Raw genomic sequence first — 20,278 nt, forward strand, 5'->3', positions numbered from 1 at the left:
CCACAACAGATGATGTAGTCAACCGGATCCGGGCCGTATCCAGATCAGATGGAGGACCTGCGCCTAGACACGACCACAACGCATGATGTAGTCAACCGGATCCGGGCCGTATCCAGATCAGATGGAGGACCTGCGCCTAGACACGACCACAACGCATGATGTAGTCAGCCGGATCCGGGCCGTATCCAGATCAGATGGAGGACCTGCGCCTAGACACGACCACAACAGATGATGTAGTCAACCGGATCCGGGCCGTATCCAGATCAGATGGAGGACCTGCGCCTGGACACGACCACAACGCATGATGTAGTGAGCCGGATCCAGGCCGTATCCAGATCAGATGGAGGACCTGCGCCTAGACACGACCACAACGCATGATGTAGTCAGCCGGATCTGGGCCGCATCCAGATCAAAGGAGGACCTGCGCCTAGACACGACCACAACGCATGATGTAGTCAGCCGGATCCAGGCCGTATCCAGATCAGATGGAGGACCTGCGCCTAGACACGACCACAACAGATGATGTAGTCAGCCGGATCCGGGCCGTATCCAGATCAGATGGAGGACCTGCGCCTAGACACGACCACAACAGATGATGTAGTCAACCGGATCCGGGCAGCATCCAGATCAGATGGAGGACCTGCGCCTAGACACGACCACAACGCATGATGTAGTCACCGGATCCGGGCCGTATCCAGATCAGATGGAGGACCTGCGCCTAGACACGACCACAACGCATGATGTAGTCAACCGGATCCGGGCAGCATCCAGATCAGATGGAGGACCTGCGCCTAGACACGACCACAACGCATGATGTAGTCAACCGGATCCGGGCCGTATCCAGATCAGATGGAGGACCTGCGCCTAGACACGACCACAACGCATGATGTAGTGAGCCGGATCCAGGCCGTATCCAGATCAGATGGAGGACCTGCGCCTAGACAGGGCCACAACGCATGATGTAGTCAGCCGGATCCAGGCCGTATCCAGATCAGATGGAGGACCTGCGCCTAGACACGACCACAACGCATCCCTGAAGTATCAGCAGAGATTGTGGCATCTAGACTCTCCCCTGTGAAGGTCTCATCAACCCGACAGCCATCGGCACTGATCCTCAACAAACTCGTCTCCATACCGGCGTGAGGACTCCGATCTTCAACCATACAACACACTCACTCACACACACTCACCGTAGGCTCTGCTGGTCCTCCAGAAGCGCAGTGCGCAGTGAAGCGCTCCGTCGAGCCACAGCAGGATCCAACTGATGCAGAAGCCCATCAGGAGCCCGAGCACCAGATCCAGCTCCTGCTTGCTGACGCTGCTGCCGGCCGAGGAGCCGAGGGAGACCGAGGCCTCGTACGGGATCACGTGCTCCACAAGATGCCTGCGGGAGCAGGAGGAGGACATACAACATCATCCTTCTGCTAAAAACAGAACGTAAAAATTTCTTCAAACCTTGCAAAAGGGTGTTTCTGCATAGAAAAACCATTTTAGGTTCCCCAAAGAGAAAGATATGATCAAAATGGAAAACTTTTACTGTCAAGTTACTTTTAACTGTAAATTATAAGATGACGAATGTTTCACTTCCATCTAACAATATTTTACAGTAGAACTGTATGAAATGTCCCATTAGATTACAGCTTTTCACCGTATAGAGTAAGAGAATTTACTGTTAACCAACTAACAGGTCTTTATCGTAGGTCTTTTAGCGTTAAAACAGAGATCATTTTCTGCAGTGTACAGTGAGAGGATTGAGCTAACAAGAACGTTTCGCTGATGTTACTGAATGTCTATTTTTAAAAATGTTTTAACATGTTTTTTCTTGGTTATGTGAACATTATGATAAGTTGTAACATTTAAAAAACGTTAGATGAACTTCTAACTAAAATGTGTCAGTTAAAAACACTCCATGAACGATGTATAAATAACGTTTTGAGAACATTATTAAAGACCAGATAACTTTTTCAACAAACGTTCTATTAACGTTACTGGAAGAACGTTTGTTCATAACTTTGAGAGAAAGTTCCTTGTTCTCTGGGTTTTTATTAAAACGCTTGTTTGTAAAACTTCATCACCAATAAGCATCTTGCCTAGAAACAACACTATTGGGGCGCATTTAGTTTTTTTAAACTAAAAAAAAAAAACGCGGCTATTTTTATTTATTTAAAATATTTTAAATTTAAAACCTGTTTTTTTTACCGCGTTAAGTGCGGAAAAGTTTTTCCTTTGTGTTTTTCTCGTACAGACAAAAACATTGTCAAAACGATCCTCGTTCATACAGATCCACAAAAACGATTAAACCACTGTATTTTGCTGTCAGGCCAGTAGATGGCGATGTCACTCTGCTCTTATCATCCGATCGTGGTTGTATCTCTCTATTAGTGTTACTTGATCTTAGTGCTGCATTTGACACCATTGACCACAACATTCTCTTAAATAGACTAGAAAACTATGTTGGCATTAGTGGAATTGCATTAGCATGGTTTAAATCATATTTATCTGACCGTTATCAGTTTGTAGCAGTAAATGAAGAGATGTCTTATCGATCACAAGTTCAAAATGCAGCCGCTAGAGTTCTTACCAGAACCAGGAAGTACGACCATATTAGCCCGGTTCTGTCAACACTGCATTGGCTCCCTATTAAACAATCTTCCTAACATTGTCCGGGAAGCAGACACAGTCTGTCAGTTCAAATCTAGACTAGAAACACATCTCTTTGGCTTAGAATACACATAACACATAAGCAACACAAATTTATGTATTATACATTTTTAAGGCCAGACAAGTAGTTTGCTGAGTTTTGATTTGTGAAGAAGGACTACACGCCTGCGCACATATATATTCAAACACGTATACCCATCGACTGAACATGTGATGCGCATGTGCGCGCCGTCTGCGTTTTTGCAGGTTTGCGCAGAGATAACAGATAATCGTTTTCACCTTCGAACCTGTTTTAGGGAGTGTGTTCTCGAGCTCCAGGCACTGTTTTATGCAGATAGGCGGCCGGAGCGCATTAAGGGTTTTCTGTTAGAACTGTGTCGTGTTAGCGGCCGCTAATTAATAACTAATGATCTTCGCAACGGAAGTGAATCAATCAAAACTATCTTTAGCTGGACAATAACTTTATTCTAGATCTGCTGTAAAGCCTAAACAATTTGTTAAGGTAATTTATATTATCACTGTAAAGCTGCTTTGAAACAATCCATACTGTTAAAAGCGCTTTATAAATGAAGATCACGTGACTTGACTTAAAGAAACACAAGCGCCTATTGACTGCACACGTAACACACGTGCATGACGTCACCGTTTTCACAGATTAACATTTTTGGAGTTTACACAGAGATGATAATGCTTTCGTTTTCAAAAACTCTCAATTTGAATCCCGTTTTCAAAAGTTTGCGTTTTCAGGCCCCCAAAACACTGTTCTTGCATAAATTAATGACCAAATCGCATAAAAAGTTTACCATTTTTAGTTGAAAATTGTGTGTAAACAGGCCCTTAAAATGAAGTGTTGTTACAGAAAAATAACCTAAGCATGAAAGTGCGCTCACATTAACGATATTTCAGTGAAATGGTATATTAGTCAATAGCGTGGCGATGTACTGCTAAATCACAAGTCAATCTGTAAGCAGCTTTCGCGCGACTACATCGGAATAATAATAAATACTAGTTTCCTTGTTAAACTGGACATGAACACCCTCTCAAGTCAAAATTTTAATGGACTGCTTGTAATCACAACTTCAGAGTGGGAAGTAGGAAATTTCCTATAGCACGTGAAGGCAGCATAAATCACGTGACCTGACAACAGAGAAATCTGCGTCCGGAACCTTTCCCGCAAAACTCCCGAGCGTCCGGATTCCTGTTGGGATGAATGGATTTTACCCGGGAAATTACGCTTAGCAAATGTAAATGTAACCACATCTCAATGCCGCGAAACATTTGCAAACTGGATATCTGAAATTTAATATTTAAATAGCAACGGCCTATAAGCTAAATTCCCCTCATTTGATTCTAGTTTTGGGTGTCTTTAGTAAGCGAATAAAACTAAAGTGTATCTTACCTGCCGCAGGTGCAGTGACACACGCGCTCGGGTCCGCGCATGCGCGGTAGGATGAAGTTGTGAAATCGGTCCAGCAGCGCGTTCATGTCGGACATACACACGATGGCCTGGAAAACACCAAAACTACTGCCATTTCCCAGCGCTTAGCGTTTTAAAATGCATTTCAACATGTTTCTCCACAGAAAACCATACAATTAGTAATAAAGTTCACTGCAGTCACTGTGAGAGAGAGAGTTATGTAATATTCCTCAGCAGAATCTTCACACAGATCTTCTTACCAGCACCAGAACCGCTCCAGCCACCATAAACATCATCTTCATCCACACACCGCAAACATCCTCTTCATCACAGTCCACAGATCGCGCACATCTTCATCACAGTACATAAACATCATCTTCATCGCACTCAACAACAACAACACAGATCGAAATATTGGACCATCATCATCGTAGATCATTCCAGCAGCGAGTCCTCCTCAGATTCACATCATCATCTTCTTCATCTTCATCATCCTCCTCGCGTGTTTTCGCGACGCGTCATGAAGAGCATCAGATGTCTCACCTGCGGCGCGTCGGCAGCGCGATAGAACAGAGAGAACGCGACGCGCTCGCATGTGATCTGTAAGTGATCTGGAGTTTGACTGTATCAGATCTCAGATCAGTCCATTAGCTTAATGAGCAAGTCCTGCGTCACGCTCATCTGGAATATCAGACCCGCGCGCGAAAACACCATGGTAATACCATGTTTTACACCACACGTACAACATCTTTGGGTTTGTTGTGTATTACCTTGGGTTTTTGGACATTTAAGGCCCGTTCACACCAACAACAATAGCACGATATAAAGGTCGTTCCTGGTGCCTTTCTGCCATCATAAAATCATGTGGAAAAATGAATTCAGTTTTTAAAAGATATTTTTTGTGTTGTCATGATAAGGTGAAACATACAAAAAATGATTTTGGTTAAGTATATAAATTTAACCATTTATTAAGCAAAATAAATGAAATGGAGGATAAAAAAATTTCCACCTTGTTATAGGGACAATATCAACAGTTTCGCGTAATTTATGGTCTCTGTGTACATTATATTAGACAACTCGTGTAGGCTACCTTTAAAAGCATACTAGTTAATAAAATATCTGAAAATATTATGTATGAATTATACTTTCTCACTAACGCATAATTTTACATTTTCAGATACAAATGCCGAAAATGAGTTTTTGCTTACTTTTTTTTAAATACTGCGTTATTGATACTCCAGAAAATTGTAATTGTCAGTGAATTATTAGTACGTTTTTTTTTTTTGCTGGTTTTATGAAATTATTGTAAAAAAAACAAAAAAAAAAAAACTAAATTGCTTAACAGGATGAACAGACTGATAACAGAATGGGAAAAATAACAGAGTGGACACGTGATATAAAGAATGGATGCATAATTTCATATCTTTCACATAACCAGTTACATCATTACTTCAGTTTGAACTGGTTTTTAGATAAGAAACAATATGTGAAACATTGCCAAGTAACTTTGATTAGAAACATAAGTTCACTATCAGATATAACAGGGCTGATCCTCTGATTTAACATCAGAGCAAAAACAAGATGCCATGGTTTATCTGATCAACAACGAGCTCTCGTCCACAGGGTGGACATCCTGAAGACTGAACTGGTATAAAGACACTCACTCTCCCACAGAAGACGTGATGACAGCTTTGTGTGATGTCATGTCGTGTTTACAACTTTCTTTTAAAGGGAAAGTAGCCAAAAATAAAAGGGTGGACCATAAATTGAGTGACAAACTAAAAACCTTGAGTGCAATTGCTCAAATAAAATTAAAAATTGAATACATCTTTACTGATATTTCAAACTAAGTAAAAAAAAAAAAGAAAAAAGAATGAAATAAAAACAAATCACCTATACATTAAGTGTTGTATTTATCATGGAAACGCAGGAAAAATGGTGATTTATGGTGGATCAAAATACTAATTTTTAGAATTGAAATGGTGTCATTTATGAATAAAACAAGATGTTGAACAATATCAAATTTAAACCTAAGGCGGTAAAATCACGATCTTTACTGGAAACACACATTCTGAGATTCATCAACGCTTTATTCATTCATTCATTCATAGCGCAATATTTACAAGAATAATTTCAGGCACTCTGGGCTGCTTCAGGTACGATTACAGAATCATCCTTTCATTTACAAAATCAAAAGAAAAGAAAAAATATATATATACTCAATATAGGTATCAAATCCCATGTTTAAATAACGATGAAAGTAATTCATGAGAAACTCAAAAGTATCACGTCCCGCCTGCCAGAGTTATTAAACGTTACATCCTCTAAATAAACATGATCAGATATGGAGTCCGTTCCGTCAGGCGCAGGTCGCAGTGTGTTTCCTCCTCTGTGTGTGTGTGTGTGTGTGTGTGTGTCAGCACGAGCGGCCCTCGGAGGTGTGTGTGGACGTAAACAGATGAGCGCGTCACGTGACCAGAGTTCAGTAGAAGCAGACGGTGTGAAGGAACGGTCTGTGGCTTTTGTCCTCAAACTCCTGCAGAAGTTCATCGATCTCGTTCTCCATGTCGTCAGTGTGTTGAATCTGAGACACAGGAAAGATGGGGAATTATTTGATGCTTTACAGATATTCTACACGAACATTTGCATTCGAGCTGAACGAATGCCTGTTAAAACCTGACCGTTTACAAAACAAACGAGCAGAACGAGTGTGCGTGTTGTTCATAAACCTACGTATATCTAAATTAGAATATGTGAATATCTATGGAAGAATTTAATTTTACAGTATTCTTATAGAAATGTTGTGCTAATTGCGAAAACTTGCGTAAGATTGGACTGACATTGTATATGAAATGTGAAAATTGTTGATAAAACCATCTTGCGTAAATCAATTTTTATATTAGTATCATTGATAGTTTGTTAATATTTTGAATATTTTATTTAGATTTTAATAAAAAAAAATGTAATACTGTTTTTTATTAGTTTTATTTGTAAGTTTAAAAATATTTTTTACTTTAGTTTTACACCAAGTTTAGTTTTACATCATTTAAACTAAATGAAAACAAGAAAACTAACTGAAATAAAAATACGTTTATTTTACTCAGGGTTCGTACTAGAGTTGGGCCATGTCCCCTAAATTGGCAGTTGACGATGTTTCCAGCAAAACATCGCGATGGACGATGATATCGTCGGGGGGGGGGGGGGCTACGGGATCGCGCTGACCATCACGGAGAGAGAGAGAGAGAGAGAGAGAGGGGTAGAGAGAGAGAGAGAGAGAGAGAGAGAGAGAGAGAGAGAGAGACAGAGAGAGAGGGAGAGAGAGAGAGAGAGAGACAGAGAGAGAGGGAGAGAGAGAGAGAGGTAGAGAGAGAGGTAGAGAGAGAGAGAGAGAGAGAGAGAGAGAGAGAGAGAGAGAGAGAGAGAGAGAAGCTACTTCTACTGTGTTTACGCCACGGGAATACTCGGCTTGGCATTTTGAAGTATTTCTATGTTTATTTGGCCGTTTAGGCTCGCAACCGAAGACAAAGACTAGCCTAGCCTAATATGCTCGCGTCTTGCGCTCGGAGCGTGCGCACAGCATCCTATCAGTAGAATTCAGTTCACTTTCGCAACTTATCGCGCTTTTAATATTTATTTTCAATATAAAGCACATCCTGCTCTTTTCTTTCTCATTCATTCATGTTTTATTATTAATAACTTTAAACGGAATCAACTGAAATCTGCGCGGATTATCAACAATACAACACATTTATACATAAATTAACGGTCTCTGCGGCAAAAGTGAAAGTACCTGCGGCCAGCGGGTGAAATGTTTCGAAATGTCTCTTTGAACAGCAAAGCACCCGTTTCAATAAAAGGATATATTAAAGTTTATATAGCCTACTTTTACATTTTCGCTGCTGTTCTGCAATTATTTTGGCCATCACCTTAAATAAGCAGCAGCTGCTTGAATCCCAGTGCAGAGTGCGGGAGCTGTAACTGTTGGGTCACCACAGAAACGTAGGCGGTTAGTTGAATGCTGTGGTGACTCGTGACTCTCGCGAACAGCACTGAACAAGCACGTCTTCATTTTTTTTATCGTTTGTTGGTAAAGGGTGAGAGACCAGGTGTGGCTCACGAGCCAGGTCCCCAACCACTTGTGTACAGACGAACACGAACTGTCGTGAGACTGGGCCGGTCTGACAGGGTGGGGGGCGTGGCATCGTCCATCGGCACAACCCTAGTTCGTACACCTTTTCCGAGGTCTAATTCAAGCACTTTCAAGGTCCATTTTAAAGCTTTTTCCAGCACCTTACACCACCGTAAATTACATACCAATACATAGTCAAAATTATTATTTAGGTTTTGTATCGCATTAAAAGAGATAATGCTGTAAACAGACAAGTTGTGTTTCGTAATACCAGAAGGATCAGATATTTAAGCAAATCACAAGGTTTATTTTTCAAAATGTATCACTGTCCAAGTAGATAATGCCTATGAATAATACTTCACGAGTTCACACTTACATACAATTAGAGGGGGGGAAGTATAATGCGTATTTGGCGTGCTGCCCCCGTATGTAAAGTGGTTACGGCTAGAAGAGTGGAGGAGGGACGCTGCTAAACCGTCAATGAAATGAGGTGAGACTACTGAGTCTATATACACATTTTAATCATTGATTGTAGAGTGCTCTCCACTCGTGGTGATTATCTGAACGTGCTCCTCCCGAACTTTGTTAATAAAACATCATTTTTCATTATATTAATGTCCGAATATTGCTTTCCAGATAATATGATTTTCAGGCTGTAAAACTGAAGAAATTTCAAGGGATTTGAACAGAAATATTTTACAGGCCTTGGTTTTGGGACACATTCTTGATATAGACCAGGTTTGAACAAAATATGAGATTTTATAATTCAATTTTAACCCAGAAGACTCTGACAGTGCACAGGCCCTGCCTGATAAACAGCCTATATTAATAAAATAATTTAAAAAAAAAGTATTTCATTGCCAAGACATATACATTTATCTACTGGAATAGAGCAGTGTAATATTGCATAAGGCCGTCCTCAACCTTACAGTAGGACACTTGTGTGACACTCCATCTGACATGATTTCTGTTCAGCAATCAACGATTGATGTCATGCACTGGGCTAACGCTTGCAGGTTTTAATTTGCGGGTAGTTAACGTTACAGTTACTGTGCTGTAACTTTGGCTATGTTCACTGCATATTCCACAAATGAACGTGCCATAACGGACATGCAATACTAACCTCACCATCACACCAAGTACTCTCAGTCACTGGCTGTTTACACCTGACCACTTGATGCGTTTTCTGTGATGGGATAGCTATCCGATCGTGAAAAGTCCAGGTGTAAATGCCCTCCGAAACGCATTCGAGACGGGTTTGAATCCGATCGCTCAGACCGCTTCAGGAGGAGATCTGGGCCGCTTTACAGACGAAACTGGACAAGTGTAAATGCATCTGGTCGGTGAAACCACATATGTAAATTTTACTCCTCCCAAAAATGCTAAAAAATAAATATGTGAGAGCGTGTTATAGGCTATATGTAATGTTATAGCCAGATATGACGACGCTGCAACACGCATCACCGCAGATGAGCATATTCATCAACCCAACGAGCTAACTATCGCAAATCAAAGTGAAAGTCGTAGAACAAAATGATCTCACCAGTGCTGTTGCCGCTCTCGCTCTAATTGCACTCTTTGATTTTAAAATTAGCTGATGATAAAATGCAGCTCATATCTGTAGCTTTAGGTGACGTGAACTCCGTTAAATCTGCATATAGCACGGGAATTGAAGATCGGATTTATATACGTTTTGCGAAAACCCATTTATGTGAGCAGGTGTAAGTGGAATCGTTTTGATAAATCAGATAGCTATCCGATCTGAGAAACGCAGGAAGTGGCCAGGTGTAAACAGCCCCTAATGACCCTTTGCACCATGAAACCCATATTTCAATGGCTTGCGCCGCGCGAGGACGTTTTGTTGCCGAGTCAACTTTTGGCTCTGCGCCGTGACTATTACCTGCACGGACAATAAAAACGGGCCATCCAAATAAGTGCGGGAATCTAAATGAAAACTCCGCCTACTTTTGCTCTGGCCAGCGTAGCGCAAATCGCTCTGTATCTGAAGGGCTACATTTTATTTCTCTATTTAATAAACAAACTATTCAGTCAGATAGGTATTTGTTGTGAGAGAAGAGTTACAATTTGAAGCATTTTATACAAAATGAAAGCACTTTTCAAGTTTACACAACATCAAAATTCAAGCATTTTCAAGGATTTCAAGCACCCGTACGAACCCTGGGACGATAACTATAACGATAACTATATTAATGTTCATACTAGCAGACGATAACTATAAAGATAACTATATTAGTGTCCACACCAGCGAGCGATAACTATAACGATAACTATATTAGTGTTCACACCAGCGAGCGATAACGATAACTATATTAGTGTTCACACCAGGGGACGATAACTATAACGATAACTATATTAGTGTTCACACCAGCGGACGATAACTATAACGATAACTATATTAGTGTTCACACCAGCGGACGATAACTATAACGATAACTATATTAGTGTCCACACCAGCGAGCGATAACGATAACTATATTAGTGTTCACACCAGCGGACGATAACTATAACGATAACTATATTAGTATTCACACCAGCGGACGATAACTATAACGATAACTATATTAGTGTTCACACCAGCGGACGATAACTATAATGATAACTATATTAGTGTCCACACCAGCGGACGATAACTATAACGATAACTATATTAGTGTTCACACCAGCGGACGATAACTATAACGAAAACTATATTAGTGTCCACACCAGCGGACGATAACTATAAAGATAACTATATTAGTGTTCACACCAGCGAGCGATAACTATAACGATAACTATATTAGTGCTCACACCACCGGACGATAACTATAACGATAACTATATTAGTGTCCACACCAGCGGACGATAACTATAACGATAACTATATTAGTGTTCACACCAGCGGACGATAACTATAACGATAACTATATTAGTGTTCACACCAGCGAGCTATAACTATAACGATAACTATATTAGTGTTCACACCAGCGGACGATAACTATAACGACAACTATATTAGTGTTCACACCAGCGGACGATAACTATAATGATAACTATATTAGTGTCCACACCAGCGGACGATAACTATAACGATAACTATATTAGTGTCCACACCAGCGGACGATAACTATAACGATAACTATATTAGTGTTCACACCAGCGGACGATAACTATAACGATAACTATATTAGTGTCCACACCAGCGGACGATAACTATAACGATAACTATATTAGTGTTCACACCAGTGGACGATAACTATAATGATAACTATATTAGTGTCCACACCAGCGGACGATAACTATAACGATAACTATATTAGTGTCCACACCAGCGGACGATAACTATAACGATAACTATATTAGTGTTCACACCAGCGAGCGATAACTATAACGATAACTATATTAGTGTTCACACCAGCGGACGATAACTATAACGATAACTATATTAGTGTCCACACCAGCGGACGATAACTATAACGATAACTATATTAGTGTTCACACCAGCGAGCGATAACTATAACGATAACTATATTAGTGTTCACACCAGCGGACGATAACTATAACGACAACTATATTAGTGTTCACACCAGCGGACGATAACTATAATGATAACTATATTAGTGTCCACACCAGCGGACGATAACTATAACGATAACTATATTAGTGTCCACACCAGCGGACGATAACTATAACGATAACTATATTAGTGTTCACACCAGCGAGCGATAACTATAACGATAACTATATTAGTGTTCACACCAGCGAGCGATAACTATAACGATAACTATATTAGTGTCCACACCAGCGGACGATAACTATAACGATAACTATATTAGTGTTCACACCAGCGGATAACTATAACGATAACTATATTAGCATCCATACCAGCGGACGATAACTATATTTAAGCAGGATGGATTCTGATTGGCTGTTAATGTTTTTATCATTCATCAGCGGAAAAATAAAAAACGTTCTGAACGTGATTCCAACGATATTGCTTCTCTGTGCGGTCATCTTCATAGCGGTGTTGTGAACTCTTGTACTGAGAAGGGTTTTGCGAGTGACTACTCACACACTGGCAGAGTTCGCAGATGAGGAAGGCTCCCAGCGTGGCCTCCTCGTGGTTGTCCTGGATGTCCACGTTGATGACGTGCACCGGCTGGAAGGTCTCCTGCTCGCGCGAGTTCAGGTCTGCAAGAGACGAGGGGTTATTGTGCGGCTTGTGACGGTGTGTAACTCAACAGCAGACGTGCTCCTCACCCTCCAGCACCTGGTCGTACACACGCTCCTCACAGGTGATCACCAGGTCAAACTGGTCTTTGCAGCTCTGGAAGCGTTCAGGTCGCGACTTAATGCGCTTGTTGCGGTCTAACATGTGTAAGATGCCATTCTGTGTGTATCTGAGGAGGATCAGCAGTCAAGGAAGACAAAACAGAGACACCAAACACTCTCACATCAGATCAAACTGTTCACGAAGGGTTAAAACAGTGGAAACTTGCTCACTAGCGCCATCTGCTGGTCAACTGTGGAATCACTTATGTGTCAGTGCACAAACACATTTACAGATTCTTAACGAAATCATTTAAAAATGGGAGGAATCAACTTAATTTTATTGTGTAAACAGTGTGTGGGACAAAGTGTAAATAAGCATTGATAACTGGTGTTCAAACAGAAATGATATCAGGGAAAACAAAATAAATCAGCGGTCACTCATGTATGATGTATGCACTGCTACTCTGACTGAAGCCTAGATAAAATCACTAGAAAAGTAAACTGATAAGACTGATCAAGATTAAATGAGGGTTTGTTTGTTTTTACATCATTTTTTAGGGCAAATCCAGTTTCAGGAAAATTCTTATTTCTCCAAATATGGTTTACAAAAAAATCAAAAAAAATTGATAATACGTCTGCACTGCAAAACAAGTTTTTTGTCTTGTTAAAAATATCAAAAGCACACTCTAAAAACAAGACCGCATTAGATATTAAGCCTGTTTTTTATTGACTGTATCTTGAACACACGTGTATTTTATCTTACGGCACTAGACTCTTCACTTGTTTCTTTCCTTTAAACAAGAAAAAAAAACACCTGTACAAAAGGCAAAATCTATAAAGTAAACTGCTTGAGGAACACTGCCTCGCCACATGAATCGTCTTCAGCTATAGAGGTTTTGACTGTAGAATTAAACTCTTTGTGAATGGGATGTTCCTGGATCTCGAGCACTTGCTCGTCTCTACGCTTCAGAAGAACCGAGAACTAAAACGAGCGTCTCCCACAGAAACTGGGCTTTTTGATGGGTTTAAATAAATAAACTTTATAAAACAGCAAAAGATTGAGAGTTTATATTGGTCAGATTCTTCATATGAATCCTGCGGTTCAGTTTTAATTATTCTGCTTAATCGAGATCGTCGAACAGCTTCCATTAACACGCCAGAGGAATGAATCTGTGAGATCTGCTTTCATGTGAAGCCAACGAATCAAGAGCTCATCCAAACAAATGAGTAGAGGGCCAATACTGAACCGAAGAGAACATGTCCTGTACACGTCAACTGAGTTTATGCTTGTCTGTCAATGAATTAGGATGCATTTTCCTGTGCATTAAATATTAATAGGTGGATTTAAAGGTACAGTTCACCCAAATATTATCCTTCGGTCATCATCCATGTCCTTCTGTGCAACATTTAAAATAAAGTATTCTGAAGAACGTCAATGGGGTCCAATGTTGTGTGGTTCCCAGCATTCCTCAAAATATCTCCTTTCGTGTTCTTCAGAAGAAAGTCGGGCACAGAGACGTGGAACGACACGTCCAACGAAAGGGTTAATTCACCCACAAATGTCATTTCTGTCATTAATCCCTCGCCCTCGTGTCGTTCCAAACCCGGAACCCTTTCTTTGGAAGACAAATTAAAGATCTTTTTAATGAAATGAAGAGCTTTCTGTCTCTCTATTGACAGCTACGCAACTACTACATCCAAGGTCTAGAAAGATTGTGACATCACGAAATGTGACTCGTGTTTAACCTCAGTTTTATGAAGCGACGCTTGTGCTTTGTGCTATATTTACAAAATATTACTTTCCAACACACGTTCATGCAACATCTGCTCTGGTGTCAACAACACGTGTCGTGATGCTCTCGTTAACGACCGTCACAGATTCATATTTTGTAAAAAAAGGGGGGAAAAAATCATATATTATGTTTTTTTACACAAACAAAACATCCATAACACTTCATAAAACTGAGGTAATCACTGGAGTCACGTTTCATGATGTCATCACAATCTTTCTTGACCTTGGATGTAGTAGTTGCGTAGATGTCAATAGAGAGACAGAAAGCTCTTCATTTCATTAAAAAGATCTTTAATTTGTCTTCCAAAGAAAGGGTTCCGGGTTTGGAACGACACGAGGGCGAGGGATTAATGACAGAATTGACATTTGTAGGTGAATTATCCCTTTCGTTGGACGTGTCGTTCCACGTCTCTGTGACCGACTTTCTTCTGAAGAACACGAAAGGAGATATTTTGAGGAATGTTGGGAACCACACAACATTGGACCCTGAATATCAGAATACCTTATTTTAAATGTTCCACAGAAGGACGACTGACACGGAGCGAGTGAATGATGAACTGTACCTTTAATGTCCCTTCAAACAGTAGATCATGGCACTAGGAGCGCAAAGGTCACGGGTTCGATTCCAAGGGAAACCAGGAACTGATAAAAGCAATGCACATCACTTTGGATAAAATGTGAGGATTATATTTCACATGGAGTTCAGAAGAGAAGGACAAGTCACTTATCAGTTAGACTAGTTAAAACAGGACTGAAGTTCTTGCGGTTTAACCCATGTATTACACTGGAGTTCCTAAGATAAAGGGCCGTTCAATGACTATAACGATATTGGCGTCCACAGAGGACTCTATTCTTGTACATTTTTAACCCTGTGTGCGAGTCATGTTAAGCTGGGTCAGTGTTGATGACGATGGATCTTCCCTGTCAGGTGTGTTTCTGTGTGTGCGCTAGGGATACAGTTCCTTGTCTTTACGGACCAAGTCGTTGTACATCTGCTCATAAGTGGTTTTGAAGTCATAAATGTTGGGTTTGTCCGGAGCGGGTCCCGGGAGTTTCACGTGGGTTCCTGTGCCGAAGGAACGCACATCAAACCCTCGCTTGCTGTAGAAATAACAGAGAGACAGTGAGAAACCACAAGAGATCAGGACAGCAAACACACGTGAGAAAAAAAACCTGTTCAACCTGAGGAGACTTACCTGAGATCAATTACCTCACCTAGATAAACCTTGCGTGAACTAGCCTAGATTGTCTCGCAAACTAGTCTTGTTTTTAATTTGAATAGGAAATCTACCTTTTAAGTAACTGACTTTATAAAATTATGACCAGTCTTGAATAACATAGATGACTAGGTTTTTTTTTACTAATATTGAGCAGTTTACGCAACCAGCCACTGAATATACGCACTACTCACCTGAGATTTCCGATTTTATAAAATGAGAATATCTAATTTTATCTGGCTAACAAAAAGCTACCATGGATTTGGGACATGTACTGTGGTATTATTATTTGAAATACCACGAATTACCATGGTATATAAATATGTTAATGGCTCAGTAGTACCATGGTATTACCATCTGATGTACCACTAGGGTACTGCATTTTTGTGAGGGAACCATTATTAAAAATAGAAGTCTTTTATATTTTAGTTGGTCTGACTACTTTATTACAGAACGTTCTTTTTTTAATTTTACTCTTTTAGACGATCTTCATCTGCTTCCGTGTTGCTCAACGCGTTTCTTTCTGTAAAAAAAAAAAAACTAGCGTAAATGTGAAATATGTTTATGTAATGATTCTTGCGAGCCCCCTCGGTTCGTATCTCACGATCTGACTGGCCCGGTTCGATTCCAGTCCGGTTTTGGACCGTGTGAAATTACACGGCGAAAATAATGAAGAAACCGGCTCAAGTTCGGCTGTTTTTTTCTCGTTGTTACCTCAGGATGTTGTGCGCTTCCATGCTGCGGTTCTGGTTGCTGGAGCACACGACCGCGACACGCAACGGGTGGGCCGGCATCGCGATCTAAAGCCCGGTGAGAGTATAACGGGTTTGAGGGGAACGCTTCGGAACGAGAGCTCAGTTCGACAGCTCTACACGGGGCCGCTGAGGGGAAGAAAATGGCGACGGAGCTGTGCAGCTGTCAGTCATGCGTCACAATAGGGGGAGGGGAATGGGCGGAGTATCACGAAAGCCAATAGAGACAGAGTGCATTTAGGCCACGCCCATCTGGGAAAGCAAACCAACCGTCTCCAATGACTCTGTATTGTGTGAAGCTGCATGCCTCCTCGTCATTTATGACTTATAACAAAAAACAAAACAATTTCTAAAAGCTGATATATGACAAGGTGTAAAGAAAATAAGCTAAACAACCCAGAAATAAGTTTTTATAAGCTGTCGACCCCAAAAAAGAGCGTTTAAGGACACAAAGTGGAAAAAACTTCCGCGTCACCTCATTAAAATGGGGTTAAATCTCTTAGTCACATGGAAAGTGGTAGACTGAACGACATGAGGAATTAATGAAAAATTTACATTTTTGGGTGAATTAACCCTTTAACCCAGGGTCAAAAGTGAATACAGTTGAGACAGAGCGTGTCATGTTACTCTGAGAACTAACGTTAGCCCACTGGAGGCGACAGGATAGCTTAGCTTACTTTATATAAAACTAACATCTGGATATTTGACTTACCAGTGATTAAATGTTTACTGCACACGTAGTGTATTTTTAGTGTATACTGAGTGTCAGGATCCCCCAGTTTACCCATTCGTTCCAGCCGATATCCACTTTTGTGTCTTTAAACCCTCGTTATTTGGGGTCGACAGCTTATAAAACTTATTTCTGTTTTTTTTTTTATTAGCCTGTTTGCTGTACACCTTGTCATAGCAGCTTTTAGACATTGTTTTACTTATAAATCAGAAATGACAATGATGCAGTTTTTCACAATGCAAAGTCAATGGAGACGGGTGGATTGTCTTCCCCGATGGGCGTGGCTTTCAGATTATGACGCATAAACGCTCTGTCCTATCAAAATGACGAATATCACGCAGATACAAAAACGCTCCTTTGATCATGTCTTGTTTATTTTTATTAAATGCTTGTAGAAATGGGAAAAAACACATTAACAACAATTATCGTCATTGTCATAACATAATACAACAATACTATAATATAAACAGAGTCTTTCAGATGAAATACATTTTTATTTCAAGTTTAAATCTTTAAAAAAGAGGATACATTTGTGAATGTGATATTTAGCTAACAAAAAAATAAGGTTTATAAAATAAATATATATTTTTTCACATTCATGAAAACCAAAAATTACATTTCTATATGTAAATTCAAAGTTAGGATTCACATAACATTTGATAAAATCATAGACGTCACACCAAAATCTCACCGTGGGAGAGCTGTTCCAAAATTAATGTAGTTTCAGGTTTCTCTAAACAGAAATTTCTTCATTTTTCAAAACTTCCTTTTGCTATTGGATGATGACAGTGTAATTTGTGTATATCAGTTTATTTATTTTGGGAAATTAAAAAAAAAACAATAAAACTGTTAATTAAATTCACCCCTCATTTATTGACACAAAAGTTTTGTATTACAGAGAAAAAGCACAGTATTCAAATGACTGTTCAGCCAGTCAGTCAGTGGTTTGTTTTGGTGACAATTACAAACTCATATCACTAACTCAGAATTACAAGAGTTGTGTAAAGTTAAGGCATACTGTAAATTATTGGGAACATTAGAGTACAAAACTACAGCTTTTCTTCCACTAGTCAGATCACTTAAACTTCATTATTACCGCACACAAAGACATCATATGCAGTTACTGATTTATTGACTTACATTTCTAAAACAAATATTTATATAGCTATCAGTCTAAATATCAGTGAGTGCACAGTTTTTTGGTAAACAAGATTATTAAACGACACTATAGATGAAAACACACATTAACAGGAAAAAAGCTTGTCGGTATAGTGCGGATATGTTCGGAATAGCATTATTTCTAACATTGCTGCTGTATACTGTCCCCCACAATGCACTGCGTTTGACTTGACCTCACATTTTGAGTTTTGAACTTAAAAATTTCTTTCTCAACTCATTATTTGATTGAACTGGCAAAATTGTAAATGACACAAAAAAATGCAAAATAAAAACCGCCCAGCTAACAGGCAACGTTTGGTGAAGGTTACGTACATGTTGAAGTAAAACATTTTTAGGTTTTTTTTGGAACATCATTATGATATTGTTTTTACTTGATGAACATTCTCATAACGTTGAGAGAAAACGTTCTGATAATGATATTTTTGATATTTGCTTAATGTTAACGCTAAAGTATTTTACAAGTAAACATTATACTAAAATTATCATAAACTTTTAAATAACATTATAACACATTAGAAACGTTGCAAATCACTGTTCCCACAACCTTTTGCACATAAATTTGTTAGCTGGGTGGACGGTGTACTATTGCGTACCATTTAAGAATAATCGTACACAATTAGCGGTGTATACCGCGCATTACTCAGTCAATAGTAAGAAAGTACTCCATTCCGAACACAGCCTGTGTGTAAGTAAAGCTCTGTGGAACTGTGTCTCTTTCTACATGAATTCTACACTTCGTTTCCGATCCTGAGCTGTAATTCCGATCCTGATCCTGGTGTGTGTTTGCGCGACAATGATAACAATGTTTCTCTTCACAGGTGTGTGTGCAGGTGCGATCTGTGCGAGTGCTGCGCAGTGAGTGTGTGCTGTGTAGTTGGGTTCATGATGTTTTCGGTGATGTACGCCACCAGCAGGCAAATGATGACCAGCATCACACAGATGGCTCCGCCCACTGTCGTCATGGCGATAACGATGTCCTGCATCCCGCTGGGCTCGAGGCTGAATTCCACGCATGCTTCGGCCCGGTCGAGTGCGTAGGACCGCACGCAGAGGCGGTACGGCACATTAGCGTGCAGCTCGGTGAGTAAATAATCGCGGCAGCTGCTGCCTAAATGCACGCCGGCGCATTCGAACTGTGTGTAGCTGCCGTTCCACCAGCAACTGAGCCGGAAGCCGCCCGCAGGCCCGTGAGCGGGGCTCGCATGAGCCTTCCACTGAACGAACACACTTCCGTTGGACAGGATATTCGCCGTTAGCTGCCGGTCAGGTGAGCTCACTTGTCGACAGGTAGCGGCGGCACACCGGAAGTCCGGTCTCGTATACCGGAAACACAAACGCCCCGGGTCACCTTCCTCAAGATTGCGGTATGCACACAGCGGCCCGACTTCACCCAAAACACGCCACCATCTTACAGTAGTGCTGTTGTCCTGTAGCTTTGGTATCCGCTTGGAGTCTTTATTGGTGTTATTATTACTGTATTGGGCATCACGGATGCTGCTGGTCCGGGTCGGTAAAGCTCTGCTAAGAAGCAGCAGAACTGGGAAGGAGTAGCGGAGGACTGATCCCTGATGGCCTGCCATGTCTGATTTATATCGCTTAATTATTCACAATCGATGGACAGATGCGGAGAATACCGGAGACGTGCGGTCGCCATCACACCGGTGCGCGCGACCTGAAAAAAAAAACAGAATTAACCGCCAAACCGTGACTCGTGCGTCGCTAAAAAACAAACAAAACACTAACGGTTGAATCTCTGAATACGAGACGAACAAAACAACATCGATTAACATTATTATTAAGCAGACTGACAAGGAATTGTTGTAAATAAAGATGGAGATTTAAAGATTACCTCAGAGAAAACCTTCCGCTGCAGCCGCCGGACGAGAGCGCGCATGTGTCAGTGCGCGCGCGCTCGCGCGTTTAATCTCTGTGTTAATTAGCATAGTTCCTCTCGCCTTTCGTTTATTATCACTTTATCTCTGTCAGAAACCAGACGATTTCTTTGTCTTGATATCTATTTATCACTCAGTGAATCTTCCCCCTCCCACAATTTACCAGAAAAATACAATCAATAATATCAAACTATATTATATTCAATATTATACATCTGTGTTTTGCTGTCCCCCCCCCCC

At 40.6% G+C, this 20,278-nt stretch overlaps 3 protein-coding genes across 3 annotated transcripts in view; all 3 read right to left on the reverse strand.

Moving 5' to 3' along the window:
- Positions 1-4,716, reverse strand: part of tmem240b (transmembrane protein 240b) — a 6,195-nt gene extending 1,479 nt beyond the window's left edge. The window contains exons 1-3 of the mRNA XM_077229887.1: positions 4,339-4,716; positions 4,061-4,167; positions 1,191-1,384 (exon numbers count right to left, since the gene is read on the reverse strand). Coding sequence (XP_077086002.1) covers positions 1,191-1,384; positions 4,061-4,167; positions 4,339-4,380 — 343 coding nt within the window. The 5' untranslated portion in view covers positions 4,381-4,716. The remainder of the gene's footprint in view (positions 1-1,190; positions 1,385-4,060; positions 4,168-4,338) is intronic.
- Positions 4,717-6,147: 1,431 nt separating this feature from the next.
- ssu72 (SSU72 homolog, RNA polymerase II CTD phosphatase) lies at positions 6,148-16,411 on the reverse strand. The gene is made up of 5 exons (XM_077229886.1): positions 16,200-16,411; positions 15,226-15,369; positions 12,465-12,604; positions 12,277-12,395; positions 6,148-6,662 (listed from the first exon to the last, which is right to left on the reverse strand). The coding sequence occupies exons 1-5, from the start codon at positions 16,277-16,279 to the stop codon at positions 6,561-6,563; spliced, it is 585 nt and encodes a 194-aa protein (XP_077086001.1). The 5' UTR covers positions 16,280-16,411; the 3' UTR covers positions 6,148-6,560.
- A 1,409-nt stretch (positions 16,412-17,820) lies between these two features.
- fndc10 (fibronectin type III domain containing 10) lies at positions 17,821-20,059 on the reverse strand. Its single transcript, XM_077229883.1, has 2 exons — positions 19,996-20,059; positions 17,821-19,818 (listed from the first exon to the last, which is right to left on the reverse strand). The coding sequence occupies exon 2, from the start codon at positions 19,724-19,726 to the stop codon at positions 18,959-18,961; it is 768 nt and encodes a 255-aa protein (XP_077085998.1). The 5' UTR covers positions 19,727-19,818; positions 19,996-20,059; the 3' UTR covers positions 17,821-18,958.
- Between the last annotated feature and the right edge of the window lie 219 nt (positions 20,060-20,278).

This window comes from Siphateles boraxobius, unplaced genomic scaffold (assembly GCF_051911475.1).
Source record: "Siphateles boraxobius isolate OS27281-9 unplaced genomic scaffold, OSU_SipBor_1 136, whole genome shotgun sequence".
Taxonomy (NCBI): domain Eukaryota; kingdom Metazoa; phylum Chordata; class Actinopteri; order Cypriniformes; family Leuciscidae; genus Siphateles; species Siphateles boraxobius.